General features: G+C 36.2%; 3 protein-coding genes across 22 annotated transcripts; 1 reads left to right on the forward strand and 2 right to left on the reverse strand.

Annotated features, from left to right (window-relative positions):
- Nucleotides 1–4,310: 4,310 nt before the first annotated feature.
- On the reverse strand, nt 4,311–13,866 carry LOC113723473 (uncharacterized). Of its 9 annotated transcripts, none has more exons than XM_072074790.1 (9): nt 11,103–13,866; nt 10,843–11,016; nt 10,002–10,076; nt 7,547–9,912; nt 6,892–6,966; nt 6,161–6,206; nt 5,411–5,552; nt 5,107–5,220; nt 4,311–4,685 (listed from the first exon to the last, which is right to left on the reverse strand). In XM_072074790.1, exons 1-4 carry the CDS (start codon nt 13,429–13,431, stop codon nt 7,550–7,552), a joined length of 4,941 nt encoding a protein of 1,646 aa, XP_071930891.1. In that variant the 5' UTR covers nt 13,432–13,866; the 3' UTR covers nt 4,311–4,685; nt 5,107–5,220; nt 5,411–5,552; nt 6,161–6,206; nt 6,892–6,966; nt 7,547–7,549. The 9 variants fall into 9 exon arrangements, with proteins under 9 accessions (XP_071930891.1, XP_071930895.1, XP_071930885.1 ...); XM_072074794.1 differs by having other exon boundaries at nt 4,976–5,220; XM_072074784.1 differs by having other exon boundaries at nt 6,161–6,243.
- A 1,771-nt stretch (nt 13,867–15,637) lies between these two features.
- LOC113723470 (uncharacterized) lies at nt 15,638–19,549 on the reverse strand. 11 transcript variants are annotated; one of them, XM_072074831.1, is made up of 8 exons: nt 19,379–19,549; nt 18,673–18,774; nt 18,257–18,378; nt 17,963–18,104; nt 17,794–17,852; nt 17,518–17,710; nt 16,477–16,566; nt 15,638–15,672 (listed from the first exon to the last, which is right to left on the reverse strand). In XM_072074831.1, exons 2-7 carry the CDS (start codon nt 18,731–18,733, stop codon nt 16,481–16,483), a joined length of 663 nt encoding a protein of 220 aa, XP_071930932.1. In that variant the 5' UTR covers nt 18,734–18,774; nt 19,379–19,549; the 3' UTR covers nt 15,638–15,672; nt 16,477–16,480. The 11 variants fall into 11 exon arrangements, with proteins under 11 accessions (XP_071930932.1, XP_071930917.1, XP_071930925.1 ...); XM_072074816.1 differs by having other exon boundaries at nt 16,477–16,590; nt 19,379–19,548; XM_072074824.1 differs by lacking the exon at nt 15,638–15,672 and adding an exon at nt 15,769–16,014.
- A 1,841-nt stretch (nt 19,550–21,390) lies between these two features.
- Nucleotides 21,391–24,832, forward strand: LOC113723469 (uncharacterized). 2 transcript variants are annotated; one of them, XM_072074852.1, is made up of 4 exons: nt 21,391–21,559; nt 22,011–22,047; nt 24,459–24,542; nt 24,678–24,832. In XM_072074852.1, exons 1-4 carry the CDS (start codon nt 21,473–21,475, stop codon nt 24,728–24,730), a joined length of 261 nt encoding a protein of 86 aa, XP_071930953.1. In that variant the 5' UTR covers nt 21,391–21,472; the 3' UTR covers nt 24,731–24,832. The 2 variants fall into 2 exon arrangements, with proteins under 2 accessions (XP_071930953.1, XP_027102353.1); XM_027246552.2 differs by having other exon boundaries at nt 21,402–21,802.
- Nucleotides 24,833–24,971: the final 139 nt, after the last annotated feature.

The raw sequence follows: 24,971 nt of genomic DNA on the forward strand, positions 1-24,971 counted from the left end.
TTCCAATAAGCAATCCAACATATAATAGCATTCAGGCATCCTTTGCTTCCAGTGCCACTGAAGCTGCAGCTCTAGCGATGGCTCAATATCTTTTGTATTGGACAGGAATCCAGGGTGAGAAAGGGATTGGGACATGGAATCTGACATCCATACGTATGCATCTCTAATTACTTTCCTTAAGCTCTTGAGTTGAAAACAAGAGTCTTCTCCAGAAAGGGGCAATCCACCCTGAAGAGGGTAAAAACACTGCAAATTTTCACGAGCATGTTCTTGAATGCTGCGAATGGAGAACCCCCAATTTGCTAGCACAGAGGAGAAATGTTTTCACTAGTCTTAACTCGACCTTCAGCATATTCAATCCATGATATTTCTTGCAGAAATCATCCTCGCCCACCAGCCTCTTCAGCTTGAGGAAGGCTAAATCAATGTAAAGTATGCAGTCAGTCTAGCTGCTCTCTTCTTCTACTGAGCATGATCCCTCTTCCAGTATCTGAGATTTATCTCTAAGTCCCAAGTACTAGAAATCCGAGAGAGATGGAGAAAGACGATAGGAAAGAGAGCTTGCAAGAGATGAAGCAGGAAGGCAGGGGAGAAGGGGGACGTAACCAACCAGCATGGAAGGAGGTGGAAGAGTAGAATGTTGTCGTTCTTCCCTTCTTTTTCGATTCTAAAAACAGCAAAGTAAATATGCCGTTTATCTTTTCATTCTTTTGGGCACTCAAAGGAGGACCCCATTAGGCCATTAGCCCGTTACCGACCAACTCTTTTGGGCATTATTACTTCTCCTGGCTTTTAGAACACTATATAAAACCCATTACTCTTTAGAATGCATGCTTAAGTTATTGGCGTTGTTTGGATTATCATTTTCCACGCAAAAATTTCTGTATTTTTCGCAAACATTTTTTTCAATCAACTTTTTGTCTCACATAAATTAAATCACTATAGTATATTTTTCTATAAAAACTCTAGAAAATAACAATCCAAGCGGGCTCATATTTTTCCTAATAATAGAAAGCATGTTTACATAATGCAGAAATAGAGATTTACAATTTTTACTCATATGAATTTACTTTGTACTTAATTTGACCTTGTCATGTGATATATATATATATATATATATATATATATATATATATATATATATACGCGCGCGCACGCACACACACATATATATAAAAAAAGGGTCCATCAGACACTCATTAGAATTGGATTAAGGTGTTAATTTTTATTTTTAAAAAGTAAAATTAAATGACAAAAGTATATAAATTCAAGGCAGTCAGTAATTGTAGCTGTATATATTCAAAGGACAAATGCAAGTTAGGCGATAATTATTAGTGTGATTTAGGTGGCCCCTGTTACATAATAATAATAATTATAATAATAAAATCCATATGCATACTCTTATTAATAGTGAAGTAGAATTATTTGGTAACAAGACATGGCATACTTCTTTTATTTTATCTGCTTTCCTTTTGTTTTATGGACTTGCTTTAGAAAAATTTAGCACAAAATTCTTTCAAATATGATATGGGAGGAAAACAACAAATTTGAGAAGTACCCAATTAAGCCCCTAAAAAAATTTAAAATTTCAGAATGCATTATTATTATTATTATTTTTTTTTGAAGAGTCATGTTTGGACAGAAAAATTCCTTCTGCTGTCAAATGTTGTCGATCAGAAGAAGTGGCAAATGTTTCATTTTCTCCTAATCTGTGCAGTTGCTCTACAGGCATTATTGATTAATTTTTAACATTGAAATGCTTTTGCAGCTTGCTTATCACTACTAAGTAATTCCATTCACACGCCACCTCTACTGCACTTCCAAGTTCCATCATATATTGCAGGCTGCAAAAAGAGGTGTGGAAATGAGGCTTTTATTCCCTGATTGCTTTTCTTGCTCAGAAATCTGGACTACATTGAGATTCTGAATGGTCAAACAAACAATGAATGTTCCAGGAAAGCAACTGTCTAATCTATCAAGGCAAAATTCCATGTGTCTTTTCCATTCAATTCTGATGTGTATCTCAGTTTATTTGCAGTTGATAGAGAATGGATGATATAGTGTATCCTCTTTGACATGTTTCTTGAAAGAAAGGACTTTTGAGAGAATCAAGATTGTTACACAAAGAGAAGATCCATTGCAAAGATAAGTAGGCCATTACTTTCTCATAGACTTGGGGATCCAAACTAGCAGCAGGAAGGAGCATTGAATCACTTGCACTGATCAATTTCAATCCCTGAACACTAATCATTCCAGAAGAATCACCAAAGTTTTTCTCAGCCTTGGCTCATTTAGGTCTTAGCTATGAACATCAAGCCAGTAAGTAGGCAAGCACAGTTGGACTCCGTTTTCTCTATTATCGAGGGGAAAGAAAGGCCGTAATGATAATTTTATTAAAAATACTATTGATCATAGCAAGACTGGATTTAGTTCTTCTCTCTCTTTTTTTTTTGTTTTTTATTTTGGTTGACATCAACTAGAAGATATGATAATTCCAACTGCAATCTGCAGAAAATGGACCATAAATATTCTGCTCCAACAAAATTGGAGAGCGAACCTCTTGTAAACTTGAGAGCGACATGCCTGAGATTCACAGCTTTGGCCAGGATGTATCCAGTTCAGCTACCACTCTAAACAGCATTTCCCAGCACACACAAAACACACCATCACCAGTTTGTTCACATGACACAACACAGATGACTAAAAAGATCTACAATCGGATTGTTTTACATTTACATTCAGTCAAATGAACTGCACAAATACTTGGGATGCATGTATAACCATTTGGCACAAAGTAATCAACATTTTCGAAATCCATTTATCAAATGGTACATTCATTTGCTACAAATGTCAACATATTTCTGAATCTCAATCTGAACACGAAGAAAAATCCTCAATTTCTTCGCAGATGAGGATGTTTAGATCCTCATTTCCCCAGTTGATCTGTTCTTCCTTGATGTCTTGAACTAAACAACCTACAAGCTCTGGACATCGATGCACCTCAATCAATTGAAGAGTTAGACATTCCCCTAAACAAGAAGGGAGCTCCTGCAATTTCATGCAACCTTCCAAAATTATCACCAGCTGGGGTAGGTGATAAAGTGTTACTAACTCCAAAAAAAAAAGGTCCTATGATAGCCTGCACTTTCAAGTGATATGCATTTATTGTGGGTTTAACAAGTTCTATAATCTTATTTGGAGTACTTTCATTGATTAATAACCAGCTATTATGATGCTAGTTTATGCTCTCAAGTGTCAAGAAGTTTTTCCAATTCAGAGATAGAGAACAATAATTTATACCCAACCGTAGAAGATTAGGAAAAAGTTAAAAAAAGTGTGCTCAGTTTTTATTATAAGTTGTTTGGATAGCTGACATCCTGTAGTAATTAACCGACACGGTCTATGCAGTCCATGTTACTTTGTTCTGTTTGCCATTGTCCCTCTTCTTCTTGTTTTCTCAGATTTCTCTCTACCTTTATGGGAAGTGTTTTCGTTTCTTCTTTGCCTCTCAATAACCGAGTATGATCAAAACCCCCCAGTTTTTCCAATAAAAGTACTGGTAAAACATCGAGTATAAGAAGTGATTATAGTTTTTTCCTTCATTGAAAACATTATTCTACCAATAGACAGCCAACTTTTTTCTAGCATATATAGACTTGAGTGGAATAACCATTTACGAATCAAAAGAAAGAACTTTTTTAAAGAAAAAAATCTTTTCAACAAGTTGAAAGATCAAGAAAGCAGCTTTTAATTAGACAATAGCATCTGATCCGCTTCTCATGAAGTATGCATAATCCACTTTGGTTGCTACAGCAATCGACTGAAGCAGCGCGAATTATGCTATGACTTGGAAAAATTGAATAACAAACGTAAAAGTAAAAGTAGGAAATCCATGACAGACAGTTGATGATGATTCATATCAATGTTGTAAGAATCTTTCGTCCTAGAAGCTATTCAAAAAGTTTGCCAATCAAAAGGAATCTTGTTATGAAAACCATTGGAATCTGAATACATGTTGTTAAAAGTATCTTTAGATGCCACCAAAGCTTATCATTCAACTGCCGTATAAGGACCAAACTTGTCTTCAGTGAAGTCGCATTTACTAGTTAAGAAAGAAGCGTGAATGCCATCTCTTGTTTTTTTTTTTTGGCTTAATCCATGAAGAGTCGAATAAGAAAGTATCAAGCCAACATTGACATAGAAATCATCTTAATCTGCAATTACGAAACAAAAAAGCACAAAGCTCACCATGATTAGATACATGCCTATACAGTGATCTGAACAGGCTGAATGGTAGAGACACCAAAATCTAGAGGAAAAACGGCTTTTAGCCTGAGACATTCATCAGTTAAAAAGGAAGAGTGCACCATAGGGCATCTCTGACATTCACAATCTAATAGGAAGGTGCCAGTACAATGCATAGACCAAGGTCTTGGTCAGGGTTAAACCATCATACATTCCTTTTTGAAATGATGTTTCATGTATTTACAAGAAGCGAATGTAGAACAGCACAACGGAGATTCGCAAAACCCGTTTTACAGCAGGCAGCTTCTCTTTGACAGAACATAAGGTTGATGTGGTTAGTTGCAACTAATACTGAGTTTAATCCTCTGAGCTAGCCTGCTGGCTGGATTGTCGTACAAAAACTTGTTCAAATCTGGGATATGCCAAGCCTGTCAAACAGCCTGGAATCAAAGCCAGAACCAGCCACATTACAGATCAAAGATATCTTCCTTTCAAGGTCAATGAAAAAGAACGAACAGGAGTGAAACTCTACAGAAAAGACACTCAAAAGAAACAACAGGTCACAGCTTTCTATTAATAACTACCAAAAACAATAGTAATAATAATTGCTTATTCTCTTTAGTTTTCAAAACATTTATAATTCTTCTTTAAACTGATAGGCACATCCTATAGTTTGCAAAAATAGAAACATGCAAACTATTTATCAGGATAAGAGAAAGATAGTCTTTACCTGGTTTTCCCAACCCAGTTTCATCTAAGTCGGAAAAAAAAAAGAGTAGGGTGGGACGTGTAATGAGGTGAAAACCTGAAAAGGGAAAATGCAGTCTATTCAAGAACAAAGGTTAAAAGAAGAAGTTATACCATTGATAGGAGATGTATTCACAGCATTGTCCACGTGGCCATAAAAGATATAGTTCGAATCTCATGACGAATAGCTTCAAGTTGGGAAAAAGTGTCTTGTAGTTCTTTATGCACCTACAAAACACAAAATTAGTACAGCTAATCTACAAAAATCGTTGAAAGACAAAGTACACTTTATATTTTAATTGTCTAGCCAGTGAACCTCAATCACTAACTATGCCATGCATGTGCTTTGTATACAGACAGACACAAACATACAGAGACATATCTATGTGCATGTAGAAAGAGAGAGAGAGAGAGAGACCCCCGACGAGCCTGAGATTACTGCATAACGCTATCGAATTGGCCACGGGCCACTTGGACATAGCCAATTGCCCTTCCAGCCAATATAAGAAATTCCCAGCATCACTCTTCCTTTTGCTCCCCCTCCTTCTAGGCACTTGTACCTGAGCAAGGCACATGACATGATGACAAGGTTAAATTAGTGTTACTTTCTAAGACTTAGGCTCAAAGATAAAACTGTTAGGTGTAGAAAAAATGTACTAATAGACAACCTTTGTTGTCTTCTTTATTCAATGACAATAAATTGCACATTGTGTTAAAAAAATCAATTAAAATCCCAAATTGCAACCACTAACACCAGAATATTCTCTTTTTGCTTCCTCTCTAACATCGCCTCCTCGCACGTGATGCACACAAACACAATTTCACACATTAACACACAAAAAGCACCAAAATCTCTCTTTCCTTTGCATTTTCTTTTTTAGGTTCTCATGTGGACATTTTATCAAAAGCTTGACGTGCATGGGCAAAAACAACAATTTTTCAGCTCAACATAAACTAATGCAGGGCCAAACTTTCTATTTCAACCATATTCACAGCCTTTTCCACATAAATGGAGCAAATAGTCACAAAGTTGCAGATGAAATATTGAAATACAAAGAAAATTAAAACAGGACCATTCAACAATACCCAGCAAAGAAATTCAATCTTGTACGTAAACTATACATAATTTGAACGAGATTGACAATTGAGAGCATGAGAAGCAGCTTACAGTGGTATTTTGAAGAAAATTTGCGCCCTGAGTTCGTGGATTGGACCTACTTGAAAATCAACCGAGTTGGTCCTTTTAACTCTCTGGTTTTAAAACATTAGTATCACAAAATGATACAAATAAAAAGATTATATGTCTTCCCCTTTTTTAACTCTCTCTCTCTCGCCAATTGTTTTTAACTTTAAAACCACATTGTACCATCCCAAAGTGTAAAAACGCCAAACAATTAAAGAAAAATAGGCTAAAAAGCATGTATGGTGTTTCTCATGTTCGAATTGAAACATAGCACTATGTTGGTTTCAAAAACTCCCTAATACAGTAATGTAAAAAATCCTTGCTTTGATCATTTTAGATATTGCATTCCAAAATGGTTTTGCCTAAGAATAACTATAGACACTTCAAAACAAAAACTCCCTATTTAGTCTAAGTTGGCATTTTCTTTTGCCCAGCATCTAGTCTTCGTACAAATGGTTTGTAAATAAGGGAAAAAAAAAGATATTTTGTGGCTAGATATGCTACGTGTGGTATTTGCTCAGATGCAAAAGAAAGATAGTTTTCAATAATCGAATCAAGATTATTGAAACCCTAAAAAGCACTCAATGGAAGAAACTTGAAAAGTACTTAAAAATGCAATTACTAGAAGAAACTTCAAAAGACAGTTTTGTGTAATGATGAGAGTTCCAGAGCCAGAGGACAGTTCTGAACTGAAACACCTCTGATCAAATTACTACCTTAGGCCACAATCTGTCAAATTTTGCTCCCACTCTTAACAACCATTGCTGGCACACCTTCAACACACCATCACCCTAGCAGTTAATTTGCAGAACAGTTAGGGTACAAGCTAAATGCATAGCAGAGCACAGAATATACCCCAACAGTATATACCATCACACCTGTAACATCTGTAACCACAGGGATTTGCCCAGTGACTAGAGAAATGTTTAACACTCTCAGAGCTCTCTCCTCTATTAGGTTCAAAGTTCGAATTCCAGGCTTGACAATGAGAGGTGAGAAGGATGTGGAGACAGGTGGGGGGATAAAATTAAGGATTAAAAAAATAATGTCACATGACACAACACACTTGACAAACTAAATAAGCACAAATATAAGATCGTATCAGATTCCGTATTCCCATTTTCCAGATGAAACATGTCTTTTACGTATAAATCACTAAGGTAAGTTTATATTCCATCATATAAGTTCCACAGATACTTGAGATACAAGTGTAAACAGCTGGAAAAATTATAAGCATACCCATCCTCAATATTTGAGCAATCAATTTAATCAAATAGTACGTTAATTTGTTATTAACACATAGCAACTTATTTATGCATTACAACGACAAATACGACATCAATGTAAACAGAACCATACAGAAGATAGTACCTCTTATGGCAGATGATCATTAGCCTGACCATCCGTCTGAATCTCCAACCATGAAGAAGACTCATCAATTTCTTCTGGTAGCCATCCGTCTGAATCTCCATCTGACCATGAAGAAGACTCCTCAAATTCTTCCGAGATAAGGATTTTCAGATCCATGTTTCCATAATCCATCTGCTGTTCCTCAATGCCTTCAAATGAATTCCTATCCAAGTTTGGACATCGATGCACCTCAATCAATTTAAGAGGAGATTCCCCTAAACAAGAAGGGAGCTTTTGTAATTTCTTACAATCATCCAAAACTAATTTTTCAAGACTGGGAAAACAATGTCCTAAGCCTTTCCACCTAACTATCTTCAAGGATTTCAATTTCAAGAACTTGAGTTTTGGGAAGAATATCTCCTCTTCCATGTCTTCCATTTCTTCACTATTTTCCATGTCTTGACTGTCCTGTTTCTCTTCCCCATCAGCTTGTCTATATAATCTGAGAACCTGAAGATTGGGTAGCTTTCCAATTGTGGAAATTATACACCAGGAAAATTCCTCCAGGGTCAACTTTTGTAGACTGGAGGGGAGATAGAGTTCAACACAATGCATAGTCACTTTACCTAAATTCAGCTTCAGTGATTCCAGATGACTCAGAAAGTTCATTACCATGACTCTATTGCTGTCTGCAGTAAATTCTGCTGATTCCACGAGACAGCATTTTAGTTGACGGATATTTGGAAACTTTCTAATCATCTTTTCCATGCTTTGCCCCAGATACAACTTCATAGTTGAAAAAGTGTCTAAATTGTTCAAGAGGGAGGAGCTTTCAAGGTTATCATTGGCCAATCTAATATCAATCAAAGCACCATACACATGCAAATGCCTCAATTTCTGCATCTTTAGAAGAGTATCTTGCAACAAAGAAAGACCAACATCATCCTTTGTTCTCACGAGAAAAGTTTCCAAATTTGAGAGCATTTCAAGTGAGGATGGAATGCCATTCTTGAGCCAACCTAGAACTGCCAAGTACCTCAGTTGAACAAGCGACCATAATTCCCTCGGGAAATCAGAACCTAGACTAATATTTTCCAAGTCTAGCACATTAAGAAGTTTCAGGAGAAAAATGAAACGAAAATTGCACCGGAGTTGGCGGACCCCAAAATCTCGAGATGAATATAATAGAGAGCGTATCTGGGGACAAATTATCCTAGATTTGATGAAATGCTTTGGTTGAGCTTGAATAGATAATCGACGTGGGTTGTATGGCTCATCAAATGTAAGATCCTCATCATACCCTCGCACCAATTGCAGAAAATTTTGTTTTTTGGCTTTTTTCACACAAAAGACATGCAACAAATCATGAATGCGACAGGTCTTGACCTCACCTGCGTATCTTCGTTGCCCTACCATAACTAAGCTTCTGTTGATTAGAGCCCTTATATAGCCTTCTGCTATTTTCTCTAGGCACTCCGACTCACTTTTCTGCACAAATCCCTCAGCGATCCATAACCATGTCAACCTCCGAACACAAATTTCTTGATCTTCTCGAAAGGCTCCAAAGTAAAGAATGCATCGCTTCAAATGGTCAGGCAGATGCCTGTAACTCAGCTTTAGTATCCTGCGGCATTGTTCTGTGGCACCAACCATGGCAGTTAAACTTACCATTTTTGCAACTTCTTCCCAACCAGCTTCACCGAGAGTTGCAAGGATACCAGATATAATGGCAATTGATAGAGGCATCCCATTACAAGTTTTTGCTATTTTCCACCCAAGAAGGTTTTGTTCTTGAGAATAGCCTCCTTCTCTAATAACTGCCAGCTTCTTCTGTAGTAATTCACAGCTTTCTGATTCACTAAGTGTCCTAAGATTACAAGGTTTGCCAACAATATCAGTAAGTCGACTTGTTAAGAGTATTCGGCTTCCATTGTTTTTCTCTGGGAATGAAGATTTTAAAGCATTCCACGCTTCGATGTCCCAAACATCATCCAAAACTATAAGAAACCTCTGTCTCAACAAGCATTGCCAGAGTTCAAGAGCCAATTGATATTCATCCTTCTCAGAAAATTGAGTTTTCTGATCAATGCAAGCCAAAATCTGAAGCAACAAATCTTTCTTGCAATATGTTTGGGAGATATAACTCCATGCCTGAATGTGGAAGTGAGATGTAATTCTAGGATCACGGTAAACTCTTTGTGCCAAAAATGTCTTGCCTAGTCCAGCCACGCCCACAATGGAAATGACGTCCAGCTGCTTTAGACCTTTTATAAGTTTATCAATCACTGCTTGCTCCACATCCTGCAAGACCACCTCAGCTTTATCGACTGTTGAGATACTACCCGATGATGACACCTGGTAGGATGCTCCACTCGTCTTGCTTATCTCTGTTTTCCAAAAAAATTAAGAAGAGAATGAAATATCATTAATACAAAATGGAGTGCTAACATTATTGTGATCCATGTTGAGATATTACCTTGTGGTGTCAGATGCCTCAAACTCTTGGCAGCTTCTTGGGCTTCACTCTTAACACGCTTAATTCCTTTTGCAACTTCATCAAATAACATCAGAGGATAAAATGTTATCAAATAACACCAGGGAATAGATAATATGAAATATAGCGTTAATCACAAGAAGTCTCCTTCAAGCATACCCCAATTTTCAGTTTATCCCTAACATTTTTTTTTTTTTTTGGTCTCACTTTATCCCCTATTGGACAAAATTACCCCTCCATTATTCTAAATTCCTACTGGACAAAATATTTGTTGTAATATTTCCATGTCAATGTTTAATTAATCAATGACTTTCCTGTTTGATGTTTCCTTTTTTCCCCATCATTCAACTTTAATTTTAGTTTAAATGTAGCCTACAGCCTTCTTTCTTGATTCCAGAATGCAAAGAAAAGTATGGACCTTTACTTCAATTCAATAGTAATTAGGAAATAATTAGAGCTCGGAAATATTTCAGAAAATTGAAAGCAGCTAATACTTTCTGGTTGGCATACCCGACATGTGTGGATTTTTTTCGTCTCACAAATTTCAAATGTTGCCTTGCAATTAAATCTGCTAAATTTGTTCTTGATGCTAAAAGTTGTTGGTGAATTGCATGAATTTCTTTTTCTTCAAGCGTTTGTAGATTTTCAGGTAAATTAGAGTTTTTCTTTTGAATCTTGAGCTTTCTTTGTCAATGCAAGCCAAAATCTCGAGCAACAAATTTTTCTTGAAATATGTTTGGGAGACACAATACCAAGCAAAGAATGTCAAAGTGAGATGTAACTAAAGGAACATGGTAGATTTGTTGTTCTAGAGTTGCCTTACTTGGATCAGGCATACCCACAATGGAAACCATGTCCAGATGCGTTGATCCTCCTATAAGTTGATCAATTTTTGCTTGCGCCTCATCCTTCAATTCTACCACAGCTTTGTTGTTTGTTGAGATACCACCCTCTGATGGCACCTGGTAGAGTGCTTCAATAGTCCGCTTATTGCTTGCTGTTTTGAAAACCAAATAGAGAACAATATAATTAGAAATTTTGCAGCGTAATATAATCATCTATTCAATATCGTTGAGATATTACCTTTGGACATCTCGGTAGCTTTCTGGGCAAGGTTAACAATTTCTTCTCTGACATTATCAAGTAACAACAGAGAATAAAATGATACATCTCTAACTATTAACGAGTCGATAACAAACTCTGCCTTGTATGCCACTTTCACAACATGACTCCAAAGAGCTTCGAGCCCTTCATGGTAGTTGGGATGCTCCCTGCTTCTTTCCAAGAATGATCTTAAGAATACTAGATCATCTTGCATTGCTTGAAGTTGGAGCTTTTCATTCTGTTTGTGCTGCACCAAATTATTTTCCAAGAATGACCTTAGGAATGAAAGATCTTGCATGTTTCGAGGTTGAAGCTCAGGACACCCTGTTGGATGCTCCACATTCTTTTCCAAGTATGATCTTAAGAAGTCAGATCTGTCCTTTGCAAAAGAAGATACTGGATCAACTTTATAATTTGCTAGTTCCTTCAATTTATCTAGAAGGTGATCGATAATCCCCAACACATTAGTGGTACGGAAGTTGAACCTTGGCACTACAGGATAGCTTTCATCAACGGCTGCCTTGATAGTGTTTATCTTCCCCAGCAAACAAAAGAGCTTAATATCTATTTCCTTGGCCAAAGCTTCTGGGATGTTATATTGAGGAAGTGAGAAAATTACAACCCCAGCATCATTGACCACAACTCCAATAATACACTTGATTCTTCCAGGTAACCCATCATACTTCTCTTGTTGCTTCTTGAGAATGTTTCTCAAAAATTGCAGTCCATCATAGAGTATCCGCATTTGATGCTGCAGAGATTCCAAAAACCTGGTAGGACAATGTTGTAGTAGCTCCAAAAGATTACTTAGGAGAGAATCTACAAATTCCCCTGCTATAATCATATGCATCTTCGTAGACACAGTGAGCGATGATGATCCGCAAACCAAGATGCTGCGGACTTGGTAAACAACAGACTCGAACTTCTCGATTAATTTAGCTATCTGTGAGCTCATTTCATCAAGGACCGTATTATCTTCTCTAAAGAACCAGCATTTATAACAAAGACCTGCTGCAAATGGTACTAGAGTCTTACAGTACTTCATAAGTTCCAGCTGGTTTTTGCCGTGCAACCTGGCAAAGAGAATGAGATTCTTAAAGAATACTAGCTTCTTTTGAAGGGGTGTTAGCAATGTTTCAAGTCTTGAATCACAGGCTTCACCCCAGACGGCAATATCCACAAGATTCTCTAGCAAAGATTGGGAGAATTCTATGAAATTATCTTCCCAAAAAAAAGGGGCCAAAGAAGGACACAAATCCAGTTCTACATAAGACATAAATTTATCTGAAATCTTGTCATACGATTCACTGATTTCTTGCCTAAGAAATTGTTGAAAATCAGATGCTGCTCGGGCTAATCCATCATCTAATCGACGAAGAAGAGAGTGAAACTGCTTCGCCTTTTCAGCAACAATCCATGCAAAATGGCTAGTCTCATCACACCGAAATCCTTGACACAAAATAAGTGTTTTAGCTAGTCTTAGCTCTATCTTCAGCTCATTCAAACCACAATCATCCTTGCAGCAATCTAGGATTAAATCAATGTATTTTGAGAATGATCTAGATGCCCAGACACCAGAATAAGTCAAACGGGCTTGGTCAGCAAAAGCAGAAATCTTCTCTAATGATATGGAAATGTTTGGTTTAATCCAATCAGACACTTCATTATAATCTCTCAAAAACCAACACATGAAGCAGAGATAAGCTGTATATACAGCCAAAAATCCACAATGCTTCTTATGTTCGATATTGTCCGGGATTTCTCCTTGTAAGACACCATTCAAGAACTTTAGCTTCTCGTGAAGGGGCGCCAAGAGTGTGGCAAATCCTGGATTACAGGCTTCGCCCCTGAAGAGAATATCATCAAGATTCGTTAGCAAGGAGGAGAAGAAATCCAGGAATTCAGAACCCCAAGAACAATCCCGATCCACTATGCGATCCAGCATAGCGGAATAGCATCGAAGCATGCACCCGGCCGAGTCCTTGTAACCTTGCAAATTGTGCAGCATGGCTTCCAAGATCCGGATGTAGTCATCTCTGATTTGGTCCCTAAATGTGTGCACAACTTTTCGAAAACAAGAGACCTCTCCAGCAGGGGGCAATCCATCCTCAAGTAGAAGAGAGTAAAAACGCTGCCCATTTTTATCAACAGAGTCTTCAAGGCTTGAAGAAGAATGCCGTCCACACAGAAGAAATGTTCTTACAAGTCCTAACTCCACCCTCAGCTTATTTAAGCCATCATAACCCTCGCCCACCAGCCACTGCAGCTTACCTAAGATTAAATCAATGCAGCTTACGCACTTCCCCATCCGCTGCTTTGCGCCGAATCCGATGATCCCTCTTCCACTATTCTCAGATCTGTGTCTACCTCTACCGGTACGGTGATCTTTTTCCTCTCTACCTCTCACGATGCTTTTTTGCCAACACCGAGTAGCCTTTAAGTCAAGGGCCAAACTTTTGCTTCTGTAAACTTCACCGATGTTGCATTTACGAATCTAGAAAGAACTAGCCTGATGGGTATTCTAATTTTGGTTTTTTTTCATCTTATACAAGAATAAGGTATCCATAAGTTAATCATTTCCAGTAAACTTTTTACGCACAAATTTTTTTAGGACACTAGTAGCGTATCACAGATGTAATTTTCAAAATCAGAGATACAAGTTAAATGCATGAGATTTTAAGAAATCGGGATTGTGTCCCCTGTCTACTGAGTATTATTTACAACATTTGTAATCTTTTTAGTCCCGTTTGGATTGCTATTTTGTGGAGTTTTTATAGAAAAAAATATATATTGTAATAATTTGATATATAAAATTAAAAAAATTAAGAAATATATTCACAAAAATGTAAAAAATTTTTGAGAGAAAATTGCTTTCCCAACATGCAATTGAGAAACAAAAAACACAAAGGTCCCTGTATGTTTTTTTTTTTTCATCTTGTAAGACGAAAATACTTCAAGAAAAGAATCTTGATCCCAGAAAAGATTTCATCGTATAAGACGAGTTCCAAAGTAGAGGATTAACTTAAAACTTTAGAAGAATAATCACGTTGTCTTTCCCTACTGATCAAAATAAGGCAATCTGAGAGTTTGCTTTTTTTTTTTGACGGAAATGTGTCAAAAACTAGCAGACAGGAGATTATGTAACCTGCATTTATCAGTTTCAATATTTTAGAAGTAATTTTTTTTGAAGATTCGCCAGAGTAATTAATTGAGAGAAAGAAAAGTTAACACTTCGTGCAATATGATTACTTATTGAAAAACTAGATTTTTATGATCTTTGTGTGGGTTGACGTCAATTCAAAATGAGAGGAATGCGCAAAATTTGTCCACCTACATGTTTCAGTGATGCTAAATTTTCTACCTGAGAAATAATTACTATTTAGAGCCTTCACATTCTCTCTGCACATTAGGTATATATATATATATATATATATATTAAAAGTGACAACGTGATTTGGTGTTTTAGTGATTTAGTTTTTGCTTTTCAATAACTTTTAAAACTTCAAGGGAGGGCAGTGAAATTGTCAGAAATCTCAAAAGAGGTTTCTGAAAGTATCCCAAATAATTACTATCTAGAGCCTTCAATATATATATATATATATATATATATATATATATATAAAGCACCATTGTGATTTGGTGTTTTAGTAATGCAGTTTTTGCTTTTCAGTAATACCCTTGCATAATTAAATAATGAAATGTGCCTTAAACTTCAAATACGAATTGGATGAGGGATATTTTTGGATATTCGTGTTGATGCAATTACTGTCTTCTAAAATTTAGTATTCTAAAAGAAAAGAAATTCCAAACAAAGTTAAACAAAAAAAAGGGGGGTGGTGGGGGGGGGGGAACCATACTGTAAAACAAAGTTAAACCCAAAAATATGGAAACCATATTGTCAAAGGAAATTGAAGAAGTATTCCTGCTTTATTAATTTTTATAAAAATTAGTTTCTGCTTTCCAACATTAACCCTCCCGTAACATGTTAAGGCTAGCTCCAAATTTGAATGACTTATTGATATCGTTGAGGGTAATTGTGTAACGTTGTTGTTAAGTTTTTATTTCAGGAAGACAGCTATATTGCATTTTTCTTATGAAATATAGTAACTTAGTAAGATTTGGAATGAAATATGACAAGAAAGGCCACTCACGAGTCGTGAGAATGGAGCAAAACACTTCTGATTTTCAGTTGTCATGATAGGAGAGCTGCGGCTCACAACCACCACCAAGATTGTAGATGGCTACAATTCCAGATTGGAATAATTTCCAATGAGTTACTAGAAATGAACATATCTAGATCAACTCGGTGCTTTTTCATTTTTTATTTTTTTTGTAGGAAAACCTTCGGAATCCGAATACATGTTGTTAAAGGTATTTTTAGACTCCAAACGCTTGTACAAGGACCAAACTTTGTCATCTGTAAACTTTAGTCAGTTCACACTTACTAGTTGAGAAAGAATCCTGAAGGCAAACTTTTGTTTTTAGCTTAATACTTATAGAGTCGAATAAGAAAGTACCAAGTAAACATTGACGTCGTAATCATCTTGATCTGCAATTACGAGACGAAAAAGCACAAAGCCCACCATGATTAGGTACATGCATGTACATTGAACAGAACAGCCTAAACAGTAGAGACGACAAGATCTAGAGAAGGGGGGGTAAAAACAGCTTTTAGCTGGAGACGTTCATCAGTTAAAAGTAAGAGTACAGCATAAGGCATCTCCAATATTCACAATCTAATAGTAAGGTGCCAGTACAGTAAACAGACCAAGGTCTAGGTCAGGGCTAAATCATCATCCATCCCCTTTTGAAATGATGTTGCATGTATTTGCAAGAAGTGAAGGTAGAACAGCACAACAGAGGTTCTTAAATTCCATTTTACGGCAGGCAGCTTCGCTTTGACAAAGCATAAGGTTGATGTGGTTAGTTGCAACTAGTACCGAGCTTGATCCTCTTAGCTAATTTGCTGGCTGGATTGTCGAACAAAATCGTGTTCAAATCTGGGACATGCCAAGCCGGTCAAACAGCCCGGAATCAAAGCCAGAACTAGCCACATTATAGATCAAAGATATCTTCCTTTCAAGGTCAATGAAAAAGAAAGAACAGCAAAAGAAACTAAAAACAAACAACAGGTCACAGCTTTCTATTAATAACTACCAAAAAAACAGTAATAATTAATAATAATAATTGCTTATTCCTCTTTATTTGTCAGAACATTTGTAATTCTTCTTTAAACTGACAATATTCCAATAGCACATTCTATATTTTGTAAAATATAAACATCACTCTTCAGGATCCATAAATACCAAAAAGCAAAACACACTAACTCTTTATCAGGATAACAGAATAATACCTTCTCATTCAAGTTTTTCTAGATTTTGAGGCTGTGAAAAGAAGTCTTTTGCATTACGAGCCACCTCTGCCTCCAAGACTGCTTCCAAAACTATATCAGATCCCATCACCGTATCTGATATCACTATCAGCAATAAGTTCTTTGTGGCATAATTAATCCTAGCAGCTTCACTAATAACCTAAAGATGCCAGGTTCATGTACCAGCAGGCTAAATCACAAGCTTTTTCGACAGTCCAACATTTACTTTCAAAATGTAATATTAAAATAAAAATCTAAGATTCCGAGATTTAGTAATCAATGGATGCAGTAGATTGTGACCTAATGTTGTGGAACAAAATAAAAGACACCAATGATGCATTATACCAGGCAGACTCCAACAGCCTGCAAGATTGGAGAGTGCGTTATTGTTTATTCTAGCTGATTTTGTTGCTCTAGCTCCCAGTCTCTACCAAAGAAAATAACAATTTCTTGTAATGGTGACATCGCCTTGCCAAATGCCTCCCAACTGTGCTAACTAGCAAGGCAGATGCTTCCATCTCTGGTGGGCCCACCTCTTCCTCCTAACTATATTAATCCTTGCCTAATCTTTGTCACAAAGAGTCTTGATTTCCAAGATCAAATGAAGCAGCATATTCTAAAAGGACATGCTAAAAAGAAAAAAGCAAATTTGCAATAACTATGCAGTAGCTAAACTATCTCCTCAGCTTCTACCAGTTCATTCCAGGCAACAAGCACCTGATAAAAACTGGTAATACTTGTTCATGTCTTAACTTCACCAAGGAAATAAAAGTTTAATCTAGTGCCACCAACAGATAAGGTAAGATACAAATCCAAATTACCTTTTAGAGCATCGTCAAACATAAAGATATTTAACTGCCTATTCCAGATAATAGGTCAGTTCTGGAAAATACCCTCTAAATCACCCAAAAAGCAAAAGGGAGACTGAAAAGTCTAGATGATAAATAGAAGCACAATTAAAGACTAGAGAGTAAGAAGAAAGACAGAAACTGGCAAAAACCAAAACTAGAAAACGACTCACACCTTTTCGATTTGGTAACAATCCTGCACTTTCAGCTGAAACAGGTAGGATGGTAAGACCAGATTCATCCGTTAACTCATTCAGAACTTCATTGTTCACAGAAGCAGGGTTCAATGACTTAGATTCAGCCAACTTTGCATAAGCTATAGCTTGGCTGTGCATGTCAGATGAGGCTGAGGCTTGTGAAGCATAACCCTAGGAAAGACATAATTCAACCCCTGCTGATAAAACTCATTGCTAATAGTAACAGGAAGTAGATTCTAAGCAACATGATGAACCTTAGCAGTGGGGATTGCTGAAATGCTCTCTTTATCAACTTTTCCCAGCCCAGTTTCATCTAAGTCAACCAAAAAAAAACGGTTGGGGGGAAGGGGGGGGGGAGTTAATGAGGTGAAAACCTGGAAAAAGAAGATTGTGGCTATTTAAGAACAAGAGTTGTAAGCAGACCTATACCATTGGTAGGAGATGTATTCACAGCATTTTCCACAAGGCTGCGTGTTAATGGACCAGGATTCATGAAAGATATAGTTCGAATCTCATGACGAATGGCTTCAAGTTGGGAAATAGTGTCTTGTAGTTCTTTATGCACCTACAAAACACAAAATTAGTACAGCTCATCTACAACATCATTGAAAGACAAAGTGCACTTTACATATATCTATGTGTGTATGTGTGTGTGTATATATATATATATGTATATAAGAGAGAGAGAGAGAGAGAGAGAGAGAGAGAGAGAGAGACCTGACGAGCCTGAGATTGCTGCATAACACTATCGAATTGGCCACGGAACACTTGGACATATCCAATTGCCCTTCCAGCTAACCTCCCCGCAGTTCTTGCAATTATTGGCAAATCCTTTGGGCCTGAACTACAGCTATGAATATCAACACATAAACCTCAATTCAACGTTGACTCTAATACATATGCACATATGCCAGAGCAAGAGATAGAAAGTATCATCTCCAAAGATCATCCTTGGAGCCTCCCAAGCAAAAATGGAAAAACCCCAAAATACAACACACTTTGTCATGATAGCAAACAATAAAATTTACTACATTCTTTCATCATATTTGGAATCTACATCAATTATACGTAGGTAATCATCAAAAAGATGTAAAGATCAAAATCTATACAAGGAGGAATAGCCAATAGCGTACCAATTAGAGCAGCAGTAGCACCAATTATGAGAAACAGCTCCCCATAAGAAATCCCAAGCATCACTCTTTCCTTTTGTTCCCCCTCCTCCTAGGCACTTGTACCTGAGTAAGGTGCATGACAGGGCTAAATTAGTGTTACTTTCTGAGACTTTGGCTCAAAGATAAAACTGTAAGGTGTAGGAAAAATGTACTAATAGACAACCATTGTTGTCTTCTTTATTCAATGACAATAAATTGCACATTGTATTCAAGAAACAATCAATTAAAATCCCAAATTGCAACCACTAACACCAGAGTATTCTCTTTTTGCTTCCTCTCTAACACTGCCTCCTTGCGCGTGATGCACACAAACACAATTTCACACATTAACGCACAAAAAGCAACAAAATCTCTCTTTCCTTTGCATTTTTCTTTTTTGGGTTCTCATGTGGACATTTTATCAAAAGATTGAGGTGCATGGGCAAAAACAACGATTTTTCTGCTCAACCTGAACTAAAGCAGGGCCCAAACTGTCTATTTCAACCATATTCACAGCCTTTTCCACATAAATGGAGTGAGTAGTCACAAAGTTGCAGATGAAATATGGAAATACCAAGAAAATTGAGACAAGACCATTCAAAAATACCCAGCAAAAAAATTCAATCCTGCATGTAAACTATATATAATTTGAACGATGTTGACATTGAGAGCATGAGAAGCAGCTTACAGTGGTATTTCGGAGGAAAATTGCGCTCTGATAGTGTCCTTTTCCTTTTCTTCTTGAAGGAAATGATGAGTTCTCAGAGGCAAGGACGGTGAATCGAGAGAGCGATGGGGGGACGTTGTATCACCCGCGATTTTGAAACCCAGACCAAATTGGTCGAACCGGAAAAAGTGGGTCAAGGGTCATGACTCAAGACATCATAAATATGTTAAAACTAATTTTTATGATCTAAAAGATAATTATACAAATCAATAAAATTACATGAAGCGATTGGGTGACTCGTACAATTAATTGAAGTGGTAAATTTGTAATCTTAAGTAAAAACATACAAGTATTCTAAAATCATAAATCAATATTGAAGAGTAATGAACTAAGATTTAAAGCTAAATATATCATTAACATTAATATATTTCATCTTTTAAGTTAAGATAGCAAATTTAACAATATTAATCATTATGTTCTCTTTGGTTATTTAGTGAAATAGCGTAGGCAAGAAAATTGGAGGAATGTTTGAAATAAAGAAAAAAAATGTGAAAAAAAGTGAACTATAAAATAATAAAATAAACGCTGACCAAATTAAGCTCAATAAAACTCATTGTATTCTCCCAAAAAAAAAAAAAAACTCATTGTATGGTAAATGAAATTTGAGCCCTTTCATGCCAATTATTTACAGCTTAAGGATTATGAGAATAAAAAATTCAGTTGTCATTATTTAGTTAAATTTATGGGTTGATAACTAGAGGTCTGGCAAAAAACAATAGAGGTCTACAAAATAATTTTTGTAAATTCACCCAATTTAATGGTTTGCTAATTGAAACATCCAACTTTTCTAGTTTGCATTAAAATGGGTGGTTTTTTTTTTCACGTTTGCGAGTTCGAAGATTGGACCAACTCAAAAATCAACCGAGATAATGTTCATTACTATATGCTTTTAAAAGAATATTATCACCAAATAGTTTAGTTTTAAAACATTAGTATCATCAAATGTGTATAAGGATTATATTCTTCTCTTTTTTTTTTATCTCTCTCTCTCTCTCTCTCTCTCTCCAAATTATTTTTAACTTTACAACTGCATTGTACCATCCTAAAGTGTAAAAATACCAAACAATTAAAGAAAAATAGGCTAAAAAACATGTATGATGTTTATCATGTGCGAGTTGAAACACAGCACTATGTTGGTTTCAAAAACTCCTGAATATGGTAATGTAAAAAATCATTGCCTTGATCATTTTAGATATAGCAGTCCAAAATGGTCTTGCTTAAGAATAACTATAGCTACATCAAAACCAAAAAAATAATTTAAAAAGTAATTAAATTTTATGAAAATGCTTAAATAATTGAAAATTATGACATGACAATGGCCCAAACGATATACACAAATGTGAGAATAGTTAAAAACAAGGAAGTTGGTTATTTTTTTACTTTATTTTTTGACTTACTTAAGCAATATATGCAAATGTGAAAATAGTTAATAATAAAAAAATAATGTTTACTTTGTTTCTGTGCATAAACGTGGATACCTTATAAAATATCATTTTACTTAAAAAGAAATATGTAGTTCACTATTCTAAATTGCCAACATGCCTAGTCACCACAACTTACTTTCTTTAAATTATTAAAAATTAGCTTTAAATTATTTTCTTTCTCTCTTTTTATGATTTATGTCAAACTTTTAATAGAATGCTTATTGAGCTGAAAAGGCTTTTATAGGCTGAGAGGTAGAAAAAATTTCTAGCTACTACTTGTTAAATATCTAGATCAAATAATTTTCACCATGCATTTAGAATAGACTTTCGTGGGAGTTTATCACTGTGTAATGTTTGCATTATTCTCTTCAAACACCAACCAAATGGCAACAATGGAAAAGGAAATAAAGGGAAGAAAGATAGACCAAGGGCTAATAGTTCAAAAGAAGCAGAAGTAAAAAAGAAAAAAAAAAGTGAATCAACGTAAAATGCAGGAAAGGAAATAACAACATACAAAAAAGGAAAATAGGAAGGAAAAAAAAAACCAGTGAAGCAGCTGATTTTAGAGGCCAAAGAAAAGCTGAGCTCCACAAACAAATTTGATCTTACTCCACATGCCTAAATCCCCTCAATGGCCAAGCCACTGGCTCACTCCTCACTCTACTCTTTTCCCTCATCATCTTCTTCAAGTTCATCATCTCTTTTATGTCCCATAACGGTATGCTCTTCTCTTCCCACTCAATTGCTGACAAACTCAGAAATCTCAATTCTTTCCTCAGTTTCCTCTTGTTCTTCCAAGCTCCAATTCATTCAACAACACTCCACTGCCACAACCACAACACTAAAGCATCCAATTTTGCTCTTCACTGCCCTTGATACACCCCCGGTTGACACCCAATCCTTTCTGGCCACTGTTAGTGTCTTGGCTGCCATTGCTCTCTCCCTATTTCTTGGCCTCAAGGTTGCCTTTTTGTTGATTAAATTTGTTATCTTTTTGTGGTTTCTGCTTGATTTGGCTTCATATGCTTATTAGGCAAAAGGGTTGTTCTTTTTTTAACACTAAATTTTCTTCATGCTTTAGGATTATCTAGTGCAGCTTGAAATTATAAGCATACTGTTTTTGTTTCTTTTCCTAAAAAGCTGTTATTTTTGTGGTTTTGTATGTGCAGGGGGATCCTGTTCCTTGTGACAGGTGTGCTGGAAATGGTAATCTCTTTTTCTTGGAACGAAATTCTTTATACATTAGTATACGTGCATTTAGTCTGCACAATTGACTTGCATGTAGATTGCAAGTGAATTTTTAGGTGCAATTTTACATTATTGTATTAAAAACTGGTGTTTTCGTTTATATGCACAAAAAATCTAATGCAGATTGGCAGGAAACTTTATAAGTCAAGTCAAGTCGAGAGTTAAGTTTCGAGACATGCTCTCTCTCTCTCTCTCTCTCTCTCTCTCTCTCTAATGTCTTATTTGGTGTTCCCACAAAGGTGAAATTTTTTGGTTTTTCTGGTCGAGCAATGCTGATGATCACTGCAGATTTTGGTTGGCATGTTTTGTGTGTAAGGCTATGAAAAGTGGAAATCAAGCATCTCAATGTCCAAATATAAGCTACTCTTTTGCTTTCTGATTAGAAAAGGAAAAAAGAAAGTGAAGAAGAAAATAGGGAGGTAGAATTTTTCAGGAATCTTTTTACCAGATGTGATTTAAAGGTTTATAGCCTGAAGTTCTGCTTTTTTCATAATATGAAAAATCTATGTCCAATGAGAAGAAATCTCTTAAGTCTGTTAAAGAAACAGTGAAATTGAAAATAAACTTCTAAGTGCAGATTGTGGAATATTAATCTGGTATTACTTCGTTCAAAAGTGTGTCTGTATTAATCAGATATATGCTTTTGGAACAGTGTCAAAATGAGCATCTTTAATTTGAGGAATTGACGTACAATTGATTCACGAATTTCCAACTGATACCATATTGGAAATTTTAGCTATTTAGCTCTAAGACTGTATGAATGGTTACATTCCAATTGACAGAATTCATAGTAATTCGTTTGGTACATAAAGAAGACCATGTTTCTCTCTTTCTCGGATGGTACTTAGCTTCAATGACTCAACAGAATATTGCCTGAGCTGCTCCTTTTGCAAAAATAGACTGATAGAGGCACCATGTGGAATCAAAGTGACAACCTAATAATCAGAAGTTGCAAGGCTTCAGAAACTGATTTCCAAGGGTGAGGAATGGGTAGGATGGTGTAAGGGGAAGGTCAAGAATGAAGATCATACTTTGTCCCTTGTTAGCACCATAATCCTTGAGATGGTATTTAAAGTTGTACCTACCTTAACCTTTCAAAATTGCTAATTGAACAGGATTTAAGTAACTCTTTTTCACCTTTGGTTAAGCATAAGCAAAACGAAAATAGAGCTGCTACAATTCAATTTGGGAGTTTTTAAGTCAATTTACTAGTTTAATATCCTCTATGATGTGCGTTTGCATGAGTCATACTGGATTGCTGTTTCACTACTTGCTTCTGAGTGATTGACAAAATACCACTTGGTTTCTTTTTGGGCAATTTTAGGCTCTCCTAACAATATGTTATGTAGTTGGCTCCAAGGATAAAGGATTAAGATTTGGAGCATATTTTATGAGCATAAACTTCTAATTAGATTCATAAACCTAACTAGAATATTAGAAAGGTCTGTTTGTTCCAGGCGTACATAGTTTGACTTCAACAAGCACATAGGGAATCCTATTTTGACATTGGCCCTATGAGATGGCTCTTTACAGATTCTAGATTAAACCATCCTATTGCTGACCCTTAGCCCTCTGCAGCTTTGTACAAAGTTCAAATATGAACCACCAAGTCATTTGCCTTATTGTTTATGTTTATCAATCTCAAGTGTCCAATCACTTATGCATCAGTGGCCAGAACCATGGAAACACTTCTCAACCACCATCTAGAAGTCTAACTAAATGAATCATCTCAATTCTCTTACTTACAGCTTCCATCACCAAAGTAAAAGCAAAGTCATTTTAAGTTTCATATGGTATACTGAGGCACTGCCCGGGAAAGTGAAGAAGCAGAAATCAGATGACCTGATAGCGTCAACTACATTACAAGGTATACATACTCAATCATAATATATCGAGAGGAGTTTAACTGGTGGGAGCAAGTTGGGATAGTTAGGCAAAAGTGCGCGTCATTTCTGGAATGTTTGAGCGGTGATTTTGCTCTGCAGCCCGCAGACTCTTAAGAGTATAGTGGTACTGGACGAGTTATTCCCCTTAGCTATTCCCTTATTATGGTTTCATTTGACCAATTACTTGTCCTTTATGAGTTTTGTATTATTGCCCTTGAACGATTTATTTAGCTCAATGCATTTTTAAAATTTTCCAATCAGTTAAAACCTGGTATATACATAAGTGGATCGAATTATGTTAGGGTCACCAATGAGTACGTAATCACTCTTGTTTGGCTTGAAGACTTCTGTGAATATCTGTAGTCCTTTTGGATTTGAAGCCGTGATGATTTCAGATACCTGTTGATAAATGGAAGTGTTCATTACGTGTTAGTAGTCATTTCCCCCATAGCTGATGAACTATTCTTTGGTAATTGACGACAGGTGGTACCAAATGTGTCTTCTGCAATGATGGTAAGATGAAAATGGAAACAGGGCTGGTTGATTGCAGGGTCTGCAAGGGTGCAGGTTTGTTACTTTTTAACTGTGTACCACAATTAATATTTCTGAGCATTAACAGGTCTAAGAATACATTGTTTATAAACTTGATATTGTTGCACTTTTATCACTTCGTGTTGTTCAGCCAAAGGTATCATTTTACAGGTTTGATACTGTGTAAGAAGTGCGGAGGTTCTGGATATGCAAGACGTTTGTAAAGAACTTTAGAACCCCCAGAATCGCTGTTTCCCCTTGTAATTGCCAATATGGAAGATAATGTCATATCCCTAATTCATTTATTCAAGACTATCTTCTTAGCATCTTTACTGGTCCACTCCACAGTTTCCATCTTTTTTTTTTGTTCCTTTTTTTTTGGGGGGTAGGGTGCGGGGTGTTAGTATCATTTTTATCTACACTTCCTGACTTGGTCAATATGCATGATTTGTATGGCATATTATC

The sequence above is a fragment of the Coffea arabica genome, chromosome 1c, assembly GCF_036785885.1.
Source record: "Coffea arabica cultivar ET-39 chromosome 1c, Coffea Arabica ET-39 HiFi, whole genome shotgun sequence".
NCBI lineage: Eukaryota > Viridiplantae > Streptophyta > Magnoliopsida > Gentianales > Rubiaceae > Coffea > Coffea arabica.

Bases quoted from the DNA above. Each gene is read 5' to 3' on its own strand.
- LOC113723473 (XM_072074804.1), bottom strand. From the start codon at position 13,431: ATGGGGAAGTGCGTAAGCTGCATTGATTTAATCTTAGGTAAGCTGCAG. The intron at 10,077-10,842 runs GTAAGGCAACTC...TATTTGATGAAG, and splicing joins TGTGGGTATGCCTGATCCAA to TTGCAAAAGGAATTAAGCGT. The intron at 9,913-10,001 runs GTAATATCTCAA...TTTGGAAAACAG, and splicing joins GAGGCATCTGACACCACAAG to AGATAAGCAAGACGAGTGGA.
- LOC113723470 (XM_072074816.1), bottom strand. From the start codon at position 18,733: ATGCTTGGGATTTCTTATGGGGAGCTGTTTCTCATAATTGGTGCTACT. The intron at 18,105-18,256 runs GTCTCTCTCTCT...TGTGTTTTGTAG, and splicing joins AGCAATCTCAGGCTCGTCAG to GTGCATAAAGAACTACAAGA. The intron at 17,853-17,962 runs GTCTGCTTACAA...TGGTTGACTTAG, and splicing joins ATCTCCTACCAATGGTATAG to ATGAAACTGGGCTGGGAAAA.
- LOC113723469 (XM_027246552.2), top strand. From the start codon at position 21,473: ATGGCCAAGCCACTGGCTCACTCCTCACTCTACTCTTTTCCCTCATCA. The intron at 21,803-22,010 runs GTTGCCTTTTTG...TTGTATGTGCAG, and splicing joins CCCTATTTCTTGGCCTCAAG to GGGGATCCTGTTCCTTGTGA. The intron at 22,048-24,458 runs GTAATCTCTTTT...AATTGACGACAG, and splicing joins TGACAGGTGTGCTGGAAATG to GTGGTACCAAATGTGTCTTC.